Consider the following 17,194-nt stretch of genomic DNA (forward strand, 5'->3'; position numbering starts at 1 on the left):
CACGGGGCTGTTGTTCCCAGTGCCAAGCAATGGGGTGATCAACAGTGTTTCCAGCCTGTGAAGTACAAGCTGACTATCTTGGGGGAGATTTATCCTCGGGGTAGAAGCAGAAAGGCCGCCTTAACTGGGGAGAGAGAAACTCTCCGAACCTGCGTGCATTTAAATTGTGAGAAAAGCAGTCTACACGGACACTGCAGATTAATGCCTTGGACTGACTGCCAGGCTCATAAACACCCTAGTACCCTGTTCTAACCTAAGAAAAATGTTTGGGAGAATTCAGTGTTGTCAGTCTCTTGGCTTGTCTGTATTATGGTGGGGGGTGGCAGGGGGGGAGGAACAAAAGCATGGTAAGTTATTGGAAGGGGGAAGGGGGAAGTAGACCACCCTGGTGAAAGATTAAGTCATGGCAAGATTCCCTACCCCGGGAATGACCCAGTCCTCCGTCATGTACAGCCGCAGTTTTCAAATTATTTTACTCTTGGACTGTTCTGTCAGGGTGAAAGACCCTATGGACTTTCAATTTCACCAAACAGTAGTTATTTCATCTTAGAGTTGGAAGAAACCAGCTAATTTAGTTCAATCCCTTTTCCCCACTTATGAAATGTTTCCAAGTGGGTAGCAGAGGTGGCCATGGTCACAGAGAGTTTAGGCAGAGCTTAAAGCCAATTCCTGGCCTGAGCGCTTCATCCTACAGCATTAATTCGGTCAAGGGACTTCTTTTCCGGTTATATTCTAATATGTGCATTGAATTACCAACTGGCGGGGAACAGCTCTTCATTTTAACGCCTGCATCTTGACATGATCTGAAATTTCAGACTAGGAAGAGGGTCCTGGAACTCTTGAGCTTTGAGCTCCACACACGGAGCCAGGAAAGGATGAGGGCAAGTCTGCAAAAGCTGATGGGAAAGAGGTAAAAAGGACCTTTTTTTTTTTTCAACTCAGAAACAACCAGGTGGCGCAGATAAAGAATCTGCCTGCCAATGCAGGAGACACAGAGACATGGGTTCAATCCCTGGGTCAGGAAGATCCCCTGGAGGAGGAAATGGCAACCCACTCCAGTATTCTTGCCTGGGAAATCCCATGGACAGAGGGGCCTGGTGGGCTATAGTCCATGGGGTCGCAAAGAGTTGGACACGACTGAGCACACACACACAACTCTGCAGGCGCCCTGCCCCTCCCCGCACTGCCCATGAACCTGAGACTGTTCTGGGGGGCTGTGAGTTAGACCCCATCAACATTCCCCAGAAGCTGAATTACTTATAGTCTTTACCACTCCTCCCCACCTTTTAAAAAAAAAAAAAAAAAACAAAGATGTGCAGGCTGGGGACCAGTCTATCTTTCATGTTATTTTATCATCTTCTTCTTGGCTTGACGGGTCCCTGAGAGAACAAACCCACACTCCTGGAAAAGGACCTCCCACCAGGCAGACTCCTAAAGGTCACTTGGAATCCATCTCTTATATCCTGTCCTGAGTAGCAACCCTCCTCCCACAAACAGATGTGCAGAATCAGGAGTTCAAAACAAAACAGAAAGAAAATGCAGAAGTCCCCAGGCCTGCAACAGCTTCGGCTTAAGAAACACACTTGCATCCTTCACTCCATCTCTGCGCTCAGGTGGACCTGGCAGAACAATGACCATCCAAAGAGAGATGACACTGCGTCCAGGTCTCTGAGCCCAGATATTTAAAGGGATTCTGCAGTGCTGGCCCGTTTCCAGGAGACGCTAATCTGACATTTAACTGTGTATCATTTAGTCATTTTAAACAAAACAAAAGACACACAAGTATAATCTTGGAAGGTCATGGATGAGATGGTGGGTTCACCTTATCTTCCATCAGCTCTTTCTGCTCAGAGCTGGGAAGTAGTTGTATCAACTGAAGATCAAATTCTTTCCCCCAGAAACCCGCAACCAAGGTGCTATCAGAGAAAGTCATTTTGCTGTTGTAGAAAGCAGTCATTTGAGTTTAAGCTCAACAGGGTCATTTGGGTTTAGACAATTGGACTTCTGTGAACAACAGACACCCCTTCACAAACTGTCATGTGAAACAGAAAAGGATCTATTTAGAATTTCCACCGGAATCAAACCTCAACCTACAACTCTCAGAAGGAAATCAGGATCTCACAGTACATATATTTTTAAGGGATGTTAAAAAAAAAAAAGGGACCCAAATAGTTAGGTACAAATGTGGAAAAAGATTCTAAAGATGCAGTCAGGGATGGTGCATCCTTCAGAGGGAGTTTTCTGCAGTTTGCAGAAACAGAAGGTTCAAAACAATAATAAAGATGTTTGGTTTTCAATGGTCCAGGAATTTTCTTCAAAGAAAGGTAATTAGAAAGGTAATTAGAGGTATATTACCAATATTTTCCCCCTTCTTTTGCAAATCAAGAGATACAAATACATTTCAAATGTGATTCCTCACATTTTTTAAGTCCAAATAGTCAAAATTAGAACTTTTAATCTTATAAGCCCCCAATTATTAAACACCAACAGTAAATCATATGAATGAGAAAAAGAATAACACAAAATACGAATACTTCCTTTCCAGCCACAAATGATGAGAGAGCTGTGCATGTGTGAGAAACAGAAATCATAAAAGAAGAATTAGGAAAAGTTCAAAACCTCTGGGAAAGCTATTTTGTAGGATTAGAAACAGTTATTTACCTCAGAAATTGCAAGTTTAAAAGTCACATTTTCAGTTACCTCTCCTCCCCAAAACTTATGTACAGGCTAGAATCTAGAAATTAAGGTTAAAGGGATAAATACTGATAATTTCCCCTTAATTTTTAGAATAGTTTCAGAGTGATGTGATACAAGGATTTAGAAGAAAACAAAGAGTGTCATATTCTGGTTTGTTTGTGATGATTTCTTCCCTTTAGGATCCTTCACTTTCTCTCGAGGAATAAGCTCTGACTGAACTCTTTTGATTAAAAGATGTTTTAGATGAAATCAAAGACTGTAAGGGGAAAGTCAGAACGGTAATATCTATGTACATACATGACACATACACGTATCTATATGTGTGTCTACACACAACACATGCATGTGTCTGTATGCATGCTTATGTACATACATGATGCATGTGTGTGTGTGTGTATGCGTATGTGTATATACATATACCCTCTCTCACCTAAGAGGGATGTACACCCTCCCACAAGGACCCCCAGGCGGCTGCTCCCAGTGGTACCAGACGACCCCAGTGATTTTCCCAGCAGAGGCCTGGCCCGTCATCCCCACGGGTTGTGAGAAGCAGAAAAGCCTCTAATTTCACATGAAGCAAAACCTGGAAAGGAGTAACCACGAGAAACAGGGAAGAAGCAAGGCTGCGGAGAAGTGGGTTTGAAAAGACTTCTCAGAACTGCTTAGATTCTGTGCTGTTTATTACTGTCCAAATACATGAAGTTCTGATGGAATAAAATCATATGGTACAGATAAAAACAGGCCATGAGAGCCCAGAGTTGTTTTAGGGCCAAATGGCAGACCACTCAACAGTTCACATTTTAGGAATTCAAAATGCTTAAAAATTGATAAGGTGGTTTCTGAAAAAGAAAGAGAAGGAAAAAAGGAAGAAAAAAAGACAAAAAGGAGGAAGGGAGGGAGCAGACAGAAACGACTGAGGAAATGTTAGCTCACGAGAAAGCCTGACTTAGAAAGAAGTGACAAATGCATAAAAAAATGCATAAACTTTGTGCAGATTAATGCAATAGTAAACAGCAGAATACATAGGCCTCATAATACTTCTGTAATGGCATACATATAATGTCTCTAGCACTTTTGGAAAATATGCAGATGCTAATTAAAGATCATTCTAGATAAAAATACACATTTCTCTAAAGGGACGATGCGGGTGAGGGGAGGCGGGATCTGGTCTCAGGGCACATCCCCGCATATGAACAAAGATGAAACTATGGGGTATTTTTTGGTAATTCTAGTGAATATGGCAGCAAAAATTTGTTGTAAGGATGTTGGCTGGTTTTAAGAGGGTTATTTTCAAATATAACCTTATAGCTGCATTTGTAAAAAAAAAAAAATATTTGTGAAAAGTTAATTTTATTAACCCTGAAGAATGTCTCTATTGACATCTCTTTCTAAGATAAACTAAGAGTAGGAAGAGTTGTGAATGGGTGAGGGGTTTATGCTTTAAAGCAAATGCGAACCCTCTCTGGGTTCCTCTCACACAAAGGGATACAGACTCTTAAATACAATAAACTACCTTAAAAATCTGCCACCTAACAATTGTTTACATCATAGAAAAATAGCATTTTTTGGTAAAAAGAAATATAGTTACTTTGTTAAAATGGTCTATTTTACCAGCAATTATTTCTCATATAAAGAATTTCTAGACATCCATACAGGAAATAAAAATAGATAATACTGAGTGCAAAGCAGACGATGGCATGTTTGCAAAAGATCGGAGCATCTCATTGCCGATAAATAATACTCTTATTCATCATAGTACAAGGTTTCATCTTTTGGAAACTTACAAGCTACCGCTTTCATTTGCTGATGGCAAGTTACTTAACAGGTAAAGTGACTTCAGCAGCAGAAGGCCAAATTTATGAGAAATGGATCATACATATCTGTTCACATTTCCCGGAAACTCAAAGTGCTGAAACACTAGCAAAGGCCTACGTCCCCCAAACTCCCTAAAGTGAGTGTGGACAGCAGGCCCCAGAGATATGAAGGGGGATTTATGACATTCTTGGTCCTTTTAAAATCATTCAGTAAACCACCCACATTTGAGTTTTCACATATAGCCAGATTAACACCAAACGCTCTATCAGCTTGGCTAAATCCATCATTGAGGGTCCTTGTGACTCTTCTCTAAATATAGGTATTAACCCTTCGTGCTATAAAAACGGATGCTTTCAACAGACTACTGCTTTATTTCCACAGAGTGACTCTGTGGGGTCGATGTGTGTCCTGGCCATGGGGAAGGATGGCCCAGTGAGGTTCCTCCCAGGTGGCGGGGCTGAGGCCAGCTCGGGGGTCACCTGTCAGCAAAAGATGCGGGCCCACACTCAGCGGTGTGCCATCACACCCTCTCCACCCTGCTTGGGTCATAGGAATCTGCAAAAAAAGAAAACAAAAGAAAATGAGTAGTATATTCCACTGGTCTGCTTTCTATTTAATCCTCAGGCCAGAGATACATGTGTAGGGAGCCAGGCCCACAGGTGTCGAGACGTTAATTTTCAGACATCTCACCGACCTTATTTTTCACCAAGGAGTAAATGGCTATCACTTAAAGGTTGTTTTGAAGGAACGGGCATGACCCATGCCTAATCACAGATGGGAAATGGGGGCAGCTTAGTATTTTGACCGTCCCTTCCTGTTGTTCACAGGGAACATAATTCACTTTAACTGCAACTCTCGTAAAGCAGCAGTGACGCGCTCAGCTGATGCTAAGCAGGATATTGTGTGCATGGACGTTACAACTCTAAGGAAAGCTTGCCATGGGACGTGTGTCCTTGTGACCAGTGATGTCCCAGGGGGCCTGAGAACTGGGCCTGGTAATGGCAGGCCTCCTGTCTCTGACCCCACAGCCAGCACGCAGGCACCAGGCTGCAGGCTCGCCCGTCAGCCTTCCACACACTGGAGTGTGTGTCCGTCTGAGTTGCCATGCTGTTCCACTCTTCAGCTACACACACGGGGCCCAAGTGGCCCCGGTTTCCAAAAAGGGACACCATACAATAGAACAATGGTCCTAGATTATCACTTGGGCTGTGGCTGGGCGCCTCGGGCATCACAGATCTCTGGGGTCCAGGCAAACCTGAGGCTCACATGTGTACCTCCCATGGTCAGAATCTCCTCCCATGGCAGCTCAAAGAGCTCCTAAGTTCTTAAGAGCAAATACATAAGAAGTCTGGAAGGATGGTACAATTCAACATGTATAAAAACTATCACAGAGCCATCTCTTCCTCAACCCATCTGGATGACAGTACATTCTGAAGGCCACGCAGAGTCCCACTTCTCTGGCAGCAAGATATCTTGCTGTGTCCTCTGCACACCTTGGCAACAGAGGAGGAAACGGCAACCCACTCCAGTATTCTTGCCTGGAGAACCCCCTGGACAGAGGAGCCTGGAGGGTTACCATCCATGGGGTCGCAAAGAGTCGGACACGGCTGAGCGACTTTGGGCTTCCCTGGTGGCTCAGATGGTAAAGAATCCTCCTGCAATGTGGAAGACCTGGCTTAGATTCCTAGGCTGGGAAGATCCCCTGGAGGAGGGCATGGCAACCCATTCCAGTATTCTGGCCTGGAGAATCCCCTGGACAGAGGAGCCTGGCAGGCTACAATCCATGGGGTTGCAAAGAGACGGACATGACTGAACGACTAACACACCACATACGTTCTTGACTCCTTGGGATGTATTTACAGTGAGACACCACAGTTGCAATAACTAAGACAATGTTTGTTGCACTTGGGACAGGCTCCGCTTTTAGGAGGGGATCTGCTGCTCCTCAAACTCTTACGGCACCAAGTGCCCATCTCGTTGAAAGCAGGCAGAGATCCTGTGAACAAGCTGCCTTCTGCGGGTCTACACTTAACACCCTCCGTGACAACGTGGGTCTTAGCGGCTGAGCGGCTCTCTGTGCCCAGTTGGCCTCACTCAGTGCTGATTCTGGGGGACCCCCATGAGCAAAGATGAGATGGAGGCGGCTGGTCACGAAGGGACGGAAGGGCACGCTGGCGGCGGGGAGAGGCCTCGAGAGGCTGAGCCTCCAGGGACACAGAGCCCGCCCCTCAGCGGCCCACCTGAGCGCATGTACGTGGAGACCACCCTACAGGACATGCCTGCAGCCTGACCCCCACCGCTGAAGTTGAGGGCCCAGAGACAGAGAACCACAGAGAGAAATTAGTACGACCAAGGACTCCTTCTTTAGACCGTGGAGGGTCGAGGTTCAATAAAAATACAATGTGAGCCGCAGTATGTTCAAGTTTTCAGTAGCCATGTTAGGGCAAACAAAAGAAGCAGGTGAAAATAGTTTCAATGGTGCATTTTATGTCACCAAATTTATCCAAAATGTTATCATTTTAACAGGCAATCAATAAAAATTATTGGGACATTTTAGATTTTTTTGGTTATGTCTTTGAACTCTGGCATGCGTATCACACATTTACAGCCCATCTCAATTGGGACGAGCCATGTTTCAAGCGCTCAGGAGCCACGTGTGACCAGCGGCCACCACACCGGCCAGCAGGGGTGCCAGGGAACAGGGAAGTCATGCCCCTCCTGGTTCCTGTGGGCACCGTGTCGGGGGAAGACAGATCACTAAGGCCCACCCTGGTGGGTATTTCATGTATGAACAGCCTCGAAGGCTACTGCCTGTGAGGATGTGCTGACGCTCAGCCTTCTCATGGTATCACGTGGCTCCCCTCAAGCTTGCCCCGGTTATCCCCACCCCAGGCCCGAAGAGGACAGGCTGTCCCTACTCTCCTCCTGAACGTGTACCAGGAAAGCGGCCAGCAGAGGTGGGTGGGACCAGACCAGCAGGCTCAGACACTGATGCGCCCGGATTAGGCTTCTGACATAATCCATCCAGCGGAGATGGGAATGCTGTGACCTGAATTAGTTTTGAGCTGATTTCTTAGCCAGAGCTCCCCTGACCAAAAAACACTAAAACAATGTTAGCTGAAACGACTGTCTTTAAGCTGAAGGCAAGTCTTTATGATATGATGGATACATAGCACAGATAACAAAGTTCTGGACGGATATGTGTATGTGGTGGGGGGGGGCAGGGCAGTTTACAGATATATGAGGTATGATATTGTTTGAAAATTCCAGAACAAAATTTGAATTTAAGTGGGCTGTGAGTCTGGGGAAGTGAAGCGGGTCCCACACCCTGAGGTGATAGAGGCAGGGGTCGGGCGAGGATGGAGATGATGACTTTTGTGTTTAAAATGATAAAAATACATCAAAAGGAAAGAGTCCAAAAGCTGATGAGCAACAAGGCTTTACTACCTCGATGAAGGCCTCTCAGAAAGACTGGCTCTGCACACTGAGACCTGGTGACCAGCAGGCGGAAGGCTGATGGGAGGTACCTGAGTGGCTGCACACGTGAGGAGTCACCCTCATGGGTCTCGATATGTGGCCACTTTAGGAAGCCGTCATCACAACGAGCTCTCTGTCTTGAGACTTTTGGCCATCTTATTGTGCATTAAATAGCAAATGCAAAAAAAAAAAATAGCAAATGCACCAAATGGAGTGGCAAAAAAGTAATTAAAATTTCTAATGGTTGGAAACTACGGTTACAAAATAAAGTCACAGGTGAGGGTGTCTGAATGGCTGGTTAAAATGGAAACTGACATTCTCTGGGGGATTTCAGATACCCATCTGACCCCATTCACATGCCGGATGCTAAGGCTGAGTGAGAATTGAGGGAGAGCTGGATGGACTAGAAATTTTATGACACATTCCCCAAAATACATGGCCATGGATGGAGGCAGAGAAATCTTTACACACTGATGTTTTTCTTATAACTGGATGCATCTTCCTTTAAAATTCTTGTAATTCTCAGGAGGACTAACACTCAGCCTGATTTACTTTACAGATAAGAGACTCACTTTAAAAGCCTATGGCATAGGGGACATATGTACATCTATGGTTGATAGTCTGACAGAAAACAACACAATTCTATAAAGTAATTACCCTTCAATTAAAATAAAAAGCCTATGATGGCTTTCGAATCAGCACTTAGAAGCCAGGGGGTCTATTTTTGGTGGGGGTCAGGGGAGATCTCCTGCTGCAGCCTCACAAAGCCCAACGGCTCACAGATGCGCCACGTAACGGCCGAGGCTCCACACCCCTGCTGATCTCTCCTGCGGCAAAGACCAACGTGGTCACTCAGATGACCCAAGAGGGCCCTGACAGACAGCTTCTTTCGATCCTGGATTCTGTGAGAGGGTGGGAACATTAAGGATCTCTCTGCATTTGGGGGAAAACTGAAAAAATGTGAAGGAGTTTTTTTTTTAATTGAACAAAAATTTCGGGATTCTTCCGGCTGAAACAAATGATCTTTTCCATCTTCTTTTAAACCCCTGATTTCAAAACAGGAAGAAGAGCGGCAGGCGTGGGGAGGACCACCCGGTTGGGGCAGCTAGGCAGATGGAAGGGCCTGGCTGCCAGGACGGGCTGGGGTGGGGGCGGCGCCAGACCACTGAGGACGGGGCACCTTTGCCCCTCCCAGCAAAAAGGCCCCTTCCAGTCGGTAGCTCAAGGTGGATGCCTCCCCTCCTTGAATCATGTCTGGGGAATATAACTGGTAATATCATTGATAACCTCCAGGCCTGGACCAGAAATTCCCAGGGCTCTCGTCAGAGCTGAGAGTGAACTGGTGTTTGGGGGCACCATGTCCCTGCTGAGAGAACCTGCCCCATGGTCTATACAATGAAGAAGACTAGAGAGACCCACGAAGATGAGAATACGCGTGGCTTCGGGTCTGCAGGAGGTTGTTGCCAGAACCGGCTCCCCTGGGCCGAGTGATCAGAGCTGGGGGGCTGGAAAAAACAGGGTGGGCCTGTGAGCTTCGCGGGGTGCGTGGGCTGGTGCTGAGAAAGTGCAAACTGCTAATTCTATCTAAACCTCTCCAGTCTTTCATGAATGGTGTGGTGGCGAAAAGAGAGAACAATGGAGGACAAAGGATTCGGTAAGAATCCCAGGGCAGGAAGTTTATTGAATCACTCGGGTACGTCTTTTCTCACTAGGCTAACCAAGCAATGCAGGTTATTCGCTTCTTGCTTCATTCGCTTCAGTCATGTCCGACTCTTTGCAACCCCATGGACTGGAACCTCCAGGCTCCTCTGTCCATGGAATTCTCCAGGCAAGAATACTGGTGTGGGTTACCATGTCCTCCTCCAGAGGATCTTCCCAACTCAGGGATCAAACTCACACCTCTCATGTCTCCTGCATTTGCAGGCGGGTTCTTTATCACTAGAGCCACGTGGGAAATCCGAGAGTTATCTGGGAGAATGTCTATTATCTGGGGAGAGAACAGAATACAAACGCCCTAGTCTCCTAGGAACCAATCAAGGTGACTACACCCCGGCTGGCATAGCTTACTGATGTACCTCTTCAGAGTCAGGGGCCCCAAGGGTGTTTATATAGGTAATTTTATCTAGTCACTTACATAGATACTATCTATGAAGACTGGATCAGTGAAAATACACTGCAAGGTCTTACTATTAAGAGAAGCTTCTGGATAATTCTTAGGTAGAATGAAGACTCTTTGGGCACCATAATTCACAGGGTCGATCTGATCTTTTCTGAATCTGCAGGTTTCATCATCCACCCACTAGGTATTTTGATGTTCTCAGGACGTCAAACGCAACCTGAACGCCCGCCCCTCTGCCTGACTCCTCACCTGGGCACCAGAAGTCCCGGCCGCCATTCTCCTCCCTTCGCACTGCTGGATGCCCGTCTGCTTCCAGTGACAGAGCACCTTGGGGATCGGAGAGCTTGTGCCCGGTGCTGGGAGCCACTAGGCCTCCCGGCCACGCCCCGAGGCCCCTCTCGGCCTTGGGCTCCTCCGTGGAGTCCACGCCCCGGGACGTCAGGAGCCTCATCCGAGACACAGAGCTCACCTCCTTCATCCTCATCAGGCGGTCGGGGTCCGCCCTCCTGGGCGGGGAGACCAGCTTCTCCTGTAAACTTTCGATCACTCTGGAAGTGTTTCGGAGCTTCTTTTCCGAGAATGCCAAGTCTGGGGTCCTTTCTATAAAGTGGAACAAGGTGGACCTGAAGGGTGGCTTTCTCTCCACGTCCTTGGGCAGGAAAGGCTGGGACTCCGGGGGGCTGGGCGGAGGTTCAGGGGCCTTGCTGGGGACGGCCCCGTCCACACCCGCGGGCTCAGAGGCCCGGGGAGCCTGCCGGGTGCTGTCCCTCTCGCCTACAAACAGAGGGCTCTTGGTCCAGCCGCACTTCCTCCTGCCATAGAAGGCGTCGGCGGGTGCAGTGGACTCACTGGGCTGGGCCAAGCTGGCTGCTGTCTCCTGTCTGGGGGACTCGGGCCTGAGGGCACTTCCATCGGGCTCGGGGTGCCGGGTCTGCCCTGCCCTCTGGGCACCTGGCAGCAGGGACTCCACAGCCACCTCGATGCCCAGGATCCTGGCGGCCCTGGCTTCGAGAGACTCATTTGGGGGGATTTCTATTGCATTGGCATCACCCGGAGACCCCGCTAGCTGGCTGGTACTCTGCTCCTGCACCAGCGTCAGCCCCACAGACCTCAAGTCTGGTGCAGACAGGCCTCGGGATTTGCCGGCAAGAGAGAGGGGCGCCCTTGTGCTCCCTTGCTCCCCATCACCCGCCCTCGGAGGGGCGGCTGCACTCAGCTCCACAGCTCCGAGACTGCCAGGGAGCTCCTGGCTGGGCGGCGGCTCCCTCCGTTCCACTGGATCGGGTCGGGGCTCGGGTTTTGCATCATTCAACCCAGAAAATATTGCTCGTTTCACAGGCCTCGGGCTGACTGCCAGGTGGGCCACCCTGTCCTCAACCTCTCGGTCCCCGTCTTCAGCAATCCAGCTCCCGGGGGGCGACAGCCACACGGAGCCTCTGCCTTCTGCTTGCCAGGGCCTGGGGGACCGAGGCCTCCCCTCCTCGCTCCAGCTCTCGGACTTGCTCTTGACTCTGCCTGGCCTGGTCCTGGGGTCCTCGGGCACCAGGTCCTTCATGAGGCCCGGAGGCCGGGGTGCCGGGCGGGCACAGCTGCCCCAGGGCAGCTCTGTATCGCTGTCCTCACTGCCGCTCCCATCACTGCTGCTGTTACTGCTTCCTTCCTCCTCCTGAAGCTCCTTATTGAAACTTTCTAACTGGCTGATCAAGTCCCAGGGCCGGCGGCTCACAGGCTTCAGGAGGAACTGCCCGAAAAGCTGTCGACTGTTGCAGGGGCCTGTGGTCTCCCCCTTGATCACCTCACCCCTGGACACGGGGCTGGCTTGGCGGCCATGGCCATCCGAGCCCTGCTGACCCAGGCTGGCCCTCGGTGCGGGGCCCTGGTTCTTGGACCAGGAGGACCCAGAGAAGGCGCTGTTGCTGGACGGGCTGAGGGACCCTTGACTTTTCGGGGAATGAGCCCCGGGCCTCTGGTTCGGGTCACTGGACGCCAACGCCATGTGCATCTGAACCTCAAAGGGTGCAGGGTCCAAACACCTTGGAGGCAGCACGGGGTCGGGGGAGCCCCCTGGCCTCTCACCTGGGAGGGGCTGGAGTCTCTGAGGTTCTTGAGCGAAGCTGGTTTGTGTTTGCTGGTCTCGGAAATGGTGCCCAGGCCATGGGCCAGGCCATGCGAGTGCGCGGTGCTTTGCGGGGTTGGGGGATCTGAGGTCGTCTGCTTGCCGGCCCCCTCCTGGGCCCCCCGGGTCTGGTCTTGGCAGCTCTGTCCTCGGGGCCATGCTGCCCGTGAGCGCCTGGAGCTCCAGGTCGGTGGAAGACAAACTGAGACCACTCTGCTCCTGCAACGCCGCACTCTGCTTCAGGTCATTGTTGTTCGTGTCCGTACCTGGCGGCTGGGACTCCGCTTTCATCGGGATGGAAACCAAACAAAAGATCGTCTCGCTCATTTTTTTCTTTGAGCTTCTCTTGGGCTGTAGCCCTGTCTCAAACTTTCTGAGTTGGGTCTGCATCTCGCAGGAACTCTCGCCCTGGGGGCTCGGGGAGGACACGAGGCTTTCTGGATATTCGCGTGGGCTGCCACTCACATCGGGCCGCTTTCTTTGTGTGACAATGCAGGGGTCTCTTCGGTCAGGAGAGCTGCCATCTTCTCCATCCCTGTGGGGCTGGCCCCATAGCCACGGGGGGCTGGGATCAGCAGGGGCAGGACCCCTCTCCCTCCCTGATGTGCCCCACACAGCCCCCTCCTGCTGCAGGCTTCTTGGGTCAGGGGCAGGGACCGCACCATCCAGCTTCACATCCTCCCAGAATCCATGGGGTCGGGCTAGTTTAATGTGTCGTATCCGTGGGTCGTTGAAGGGAATTATCAGGATGGAGCCGTCATAAGCCGTGGTGGGGTGGGGCTGTGTGGGGACACCGACAGGAGAGCATGGGCTGGCCCCCCACTCACTCCCAGCTCCCCGGGAGCCAGAAAGAGGCTGACCACTGGCAGCGGGCTTCTCCATCAGATGCTGTGGTACACGGCGGCCTCCGCCCTCAGGCCTGGGTACCGCCTCCTCCGGGCAGGGGTGTGCTGCGGGCTGCGGCGGCGACTTGTACGAGGGTGGGGGCACATACACGGGGGGCTCCAGGCCGGGGTCAGGCCCATAGAGGTCCTGCCTGGCACTGTTCGTCCTGGCCAAGTGGGCAGCACCTGGGTCCAGCTGCCGGCTGTCTGCGTAGCTGCCATTTTCTGCTCCAGACCTGGAGTGTGGCTGGGAGCCATAAGATGGGGGCTTGAGGGGTCTCCCAAACCTGGGCCGGGGCAAGGGGGCAGAGGTGCCAGCCTTCTCGGGGTTCCTGGTGGATTCCAAATTGGAAGCACAATTTGGCGGCTGAAGTGGCACTTTAGGGACACCTGGTAAATGGCCATCGCTCAAAGGGATGGGGACCTCCACGCAACTCAGGCTCTCAGGGGAAAGGACTCGAGGCAGTGATTGGGACTTCGCTTTGCTCTGGGAGGTCAGCCCGTGCTCCCCAAGCATGAACGGGTACAGGTCCTGAAACAACTTCTCGCCAACACCATCTGACATCTGCCTCCCTAGTCTCGGGGGCTGGTTCCAGCTTCCAACGCTGACGTCCTGCCATCTGCCGGGACCCGCCATTCCCAGCTCGTCTTCCCAAACAGCCTTCTTCATCACGTGCTCAGACCTTCCTCCAACTTCCCAGGGACCCTCCCTCGGGTGCGCGGGCAGGCTGGGGGCCGGGCCTCGGCCCCCTGGGTCCTCCCGGGCCTCCTGCTCTCTTCTCCTCCAGTAGGCGTGGCTGCGGCCGGTCAGGGGCTGCGAGGACCACGCGAGCACCGGCTGATGGTAGAACCTGCGAGACAGAGGGCCACAGGTTACACCTGGAGGAAGCCCACGGGAGCAGCGCACACCTCTCTGCCTGTGCAACCATGTTCCAAGTCAAACTTAGGTCAGAACCTTTCAAAGACACATTTCCAACCACAGTATTCATTCACTTGAAAGAAACCATGGCGCAGGAGTTACAGCTGGAAGCCAGCCGCATGTTTTGCCATCGCAGACTTAAGAGTGGCAGCAACACGCTGCCCACAAGAACATTAGGACTAGATTTGTACCTGAGTGGCACCTGAAATGCCCAAGAGACATGGGTGAGCCCAGAGCAGGGCTTCGCAAGTGTGATCCCGGGCCTCTGGGGTCCACACCCAGCTCAGACCGGAAGACCTTGCTTTCTGAGAGCAAGTCCGGGCACGTGCTTCCAGCAGGTGCAGGAATCCCACCCCTGATGCTGACTCTGAGGCCTGGGGGGACTCTGTAATGGGCACTCCTAACAGGTCCCGGGTGCTGTGGCTACTGCTGATCCCAGCGACCCCTGAGGACCATCGTGGCCAGCGGGCATCAACCACGACTGCACAGCAATCTGGGGACCCTGCCACTCCCGACGCCCGGGCAGCATCCCAGCTCCGACCTGTCAGAGTCTCAGGGGCAGGTGGAGAGCCAGGTGGGTCCCCAGCTCTTCCCAGCATGTGACTGGGACGGCCCCTCGGCTCTAGCAGAGCAGAGTTCCCACACCTCTGTGACGGTGGGAGCCACCCAGGAGGCTCATTAAATATACACATTACCAAGTCCCTGCCCCCAAAGTTCCGATTCAGTAGGTCTGGGTTAGGATCCGGGTGTTTCCCTGGTGGCTCAGATGGTCAAGAATCCGCCTGCCATGCGGGAGACCTGGGTTCGATCCCTGGGTCGGGAAGGTCCCCTGGAGGAGGAAATGGTAACCCAGTCCAGTATTCTTGCCTGGAGAATCCCAAGGACAGTAGAGCCTGGCGCACTACAGTTTATGGGGTCGCAAAGAGTTGGACACGACTGAGAGACTAACATATCTATTTTAAGCAAGCTGTCAGGGGCATCTTTTCTTTAGGGCGATGGGGGAAACACCGCTCGGACTGACTTTCGAGACTGACAGAGGAAGTGGGGTCTCCGCTCGTGGGCAGAGCTCTCTGCCAGGCGAGGAAGGGCAGTGCCCGCCGCCTGGCTGTGCATCAGGATTTCCATGTGAGCCATTAAAAAATACTACTACCCAGGTCCCTCCCACCCCAGATGGGGGAATTTAATTTGTCTAGCCAGGAGCCTGGTACCTCCTCGAATGACTCTAACACACACCCTGAGTTGAGAATCACTCTTCTAATGGAGCCAAAGAAACAACCTGAAGAACCCTGGCACACTGTGCAGAAATATTAAGCTACTGACCACAAGGGAGCAGAGACTAGGACTGTAACCCAGAAAACTCACTGCGCGGAAGGAAGCCTGGGGTGCTCCATGAGCTCAACTGGCCACAGGCTAATCCGGAAAGGTTTCAACTTTTCTTGAAACCAGAAAAGGTTTCAAGCAGCTAACAGTGCTGCTTGCTTTTCACATTATAGAAGAAATTACACATTCTGTCATTTTCTGCCACCTATCAACACATAAAGCAATTATCCTTCCATTAAAGATAAGTAAATAAATAAAGTAATATGTAATTTATTGCTGAAAACTTGGAAAAATACAGGGAAGAATAGAAATCAAAAGTCACTGGCAGTCCTTCTACCCAGAGGCAGTCACTGTGATTTACAGCTTCTAGTATTTGTGTGATGGCGTGGGCTTTTTCAAACAGCCTTAGAGTCACTCTACTAGGATCTGGCTTTACGGGAATGTTTCCCAACAACTGTGTCACAAACAGCAGCTGCCGCTCACACAGTGGTGACAGCCCTCCAGACCCTAAGTGCTCTCCTAACTCCTCTAAGCTCCGCCAGCCCCTCTCTGGGGTAGGAGGAAATAGGCACAGAGAGGTTCAGCGACTCTCTCAAGTCACCAGCTTGTAAGCAGTGGGAGGAGAGTTCAACCCAATGAAGGTGACCATAAAGCCCGTCAGCCACCACGTTCTACTTCTTCCAGCATAAGGACAGATTCCTCAAGGGCACAGTTTCAGTGGGAGAACAGTCTCTCATGAGTCCTGCTTTACTTAACCATCACCCTGCTGTTGGACATCCATGATCTTGTTGTTCATTCGCTAAGTCACGTCTGACTCTTTTGTGACCCTAAGGACGGTAGCCCACCAGGCTCCTCTGTCCATGGGATTTCCCAGGCAGGAATACTAGTGTGGGTTGCCATTTCCTTCTCCTGGGAATCTTCCTGGACCAGAGATCAAACCCACGCCTCCTGCACTGGCAGGTGGATTTTTCACCACTGATCCACCAGGAAGACTTGGGATATCTGTGTCCCTTAGTTCTAAAACACTTTGGAGAAATGCTATTTGCCATCACTAATCGTGTCTCGGGTTCTGGAAAATCAATCCTGAGAGAAGGAATCTGCAGGTCAGGGGATCACGTTATCCCTGCTGTGCGATCTGACCGCAGATTGGCCAGGCTCCTGCCCGCAGCTTGGAGCAGAGCTGGTCCTGCTGGACTGTGCCTGCATCTGATCATCAGGGCTCATTTGTTCCTGCACTCATTGGTCTCCATTTGCATTTCTGTGATTACTAGTGAGGATTACTTTTTTATGTGCTTAGGTGCCATTAAACCACATTTTGTGGTTTGGAATGATTTCTATGCCACAGTCCACTTTCCAGTTGACAGGATGGTACAGAAAGCAGGGAGGATGCTCACTCCCCGCAGCCACAGCAGGTGATGGCCTGGGGACAAGGCACTGTGGGAGATGGACTGAAGGTGGGACCCCCACCCCCACCCCCACAACACACAGGCAGAAAGAAGGGCTGTTCTACAGGAGCTAGATGGTAAATAAATGGTAAAAAGCTATTACTGTCATTACTATTTTGGAATTCATTTCTTTGCCTTAAAAAGTGAAGGCAGCTTCTCATATCCTGCATCCCGCCCCCTGCCCCCCAATAACTTCAGCAGCCACTTAGTAAAGCTGAGTCAAGGATTGAAAAAGCAGAAAATGTCTGAAATGGATTGGAGGTAAAGCGTTTGCCAGAACCGCCTAACTGCTTCTGCATTTACTGCACACACACAGTGCAAGCTGTCTTAACCCTGCCCACAGCTGAAGGTCAAGTTCTTTGTTGGGGCATTTAGGTTTTGAGGACTGACAGAGCCTTCCTC

At 50.8% G+C, this 17,194-nt stretch overlaps 1 protein-coding gene across 2 annotated transcripts in view; it reads right to left on the bottom strand.

The window, feature by feature from the left end:
- Positions 1–2,435: 2,435 nt before the first annotated feature.
- The window catches only part of JCAD (junctional cadherin 5 associated), a 38,282-nt gene continuing 23,523 nt past the window's right edge, over positions 2,436–17,194 (bottom strand). The window contains exons 3-4 of one of the 2 annotated variants that reach the window (XM_043479372.1): positions 10,358–13,959; positions 2,436–5,067 (exon numbers count right to left, since the gene is read on the bottom strand). In XM_043479372.1, coding sequence (XP_043335307.1) covers positions 5,033–5,067; positions 10,358–13,959 — 3,637 coding nt within the window. In that variant the 3' untranslated portion in view covers positions 2,436–5,032. Of the gene's footprint in view, positions 5,068–9,639; positions 9,977–10,357; positions 13,960–17,194 lie in introns of those variants that run through there. The other variant, XM_043479373.1, reaches the window with a different exon arrangement.

Source organism: Cervus canadensis, chromosome 10 (assembly GCF_019320065.1).
Source record: "Cervus canadensis isolate Bull #8, Minnesota chromosome 10, ASM1932006v1, whole genome shotgun sequence".
Lineage (NCBI taxonomy): Eukaryota > Metazoa > Chordata > Mammalia > Artiodactyla > Cervidae > Cervus > Cervus canadensis.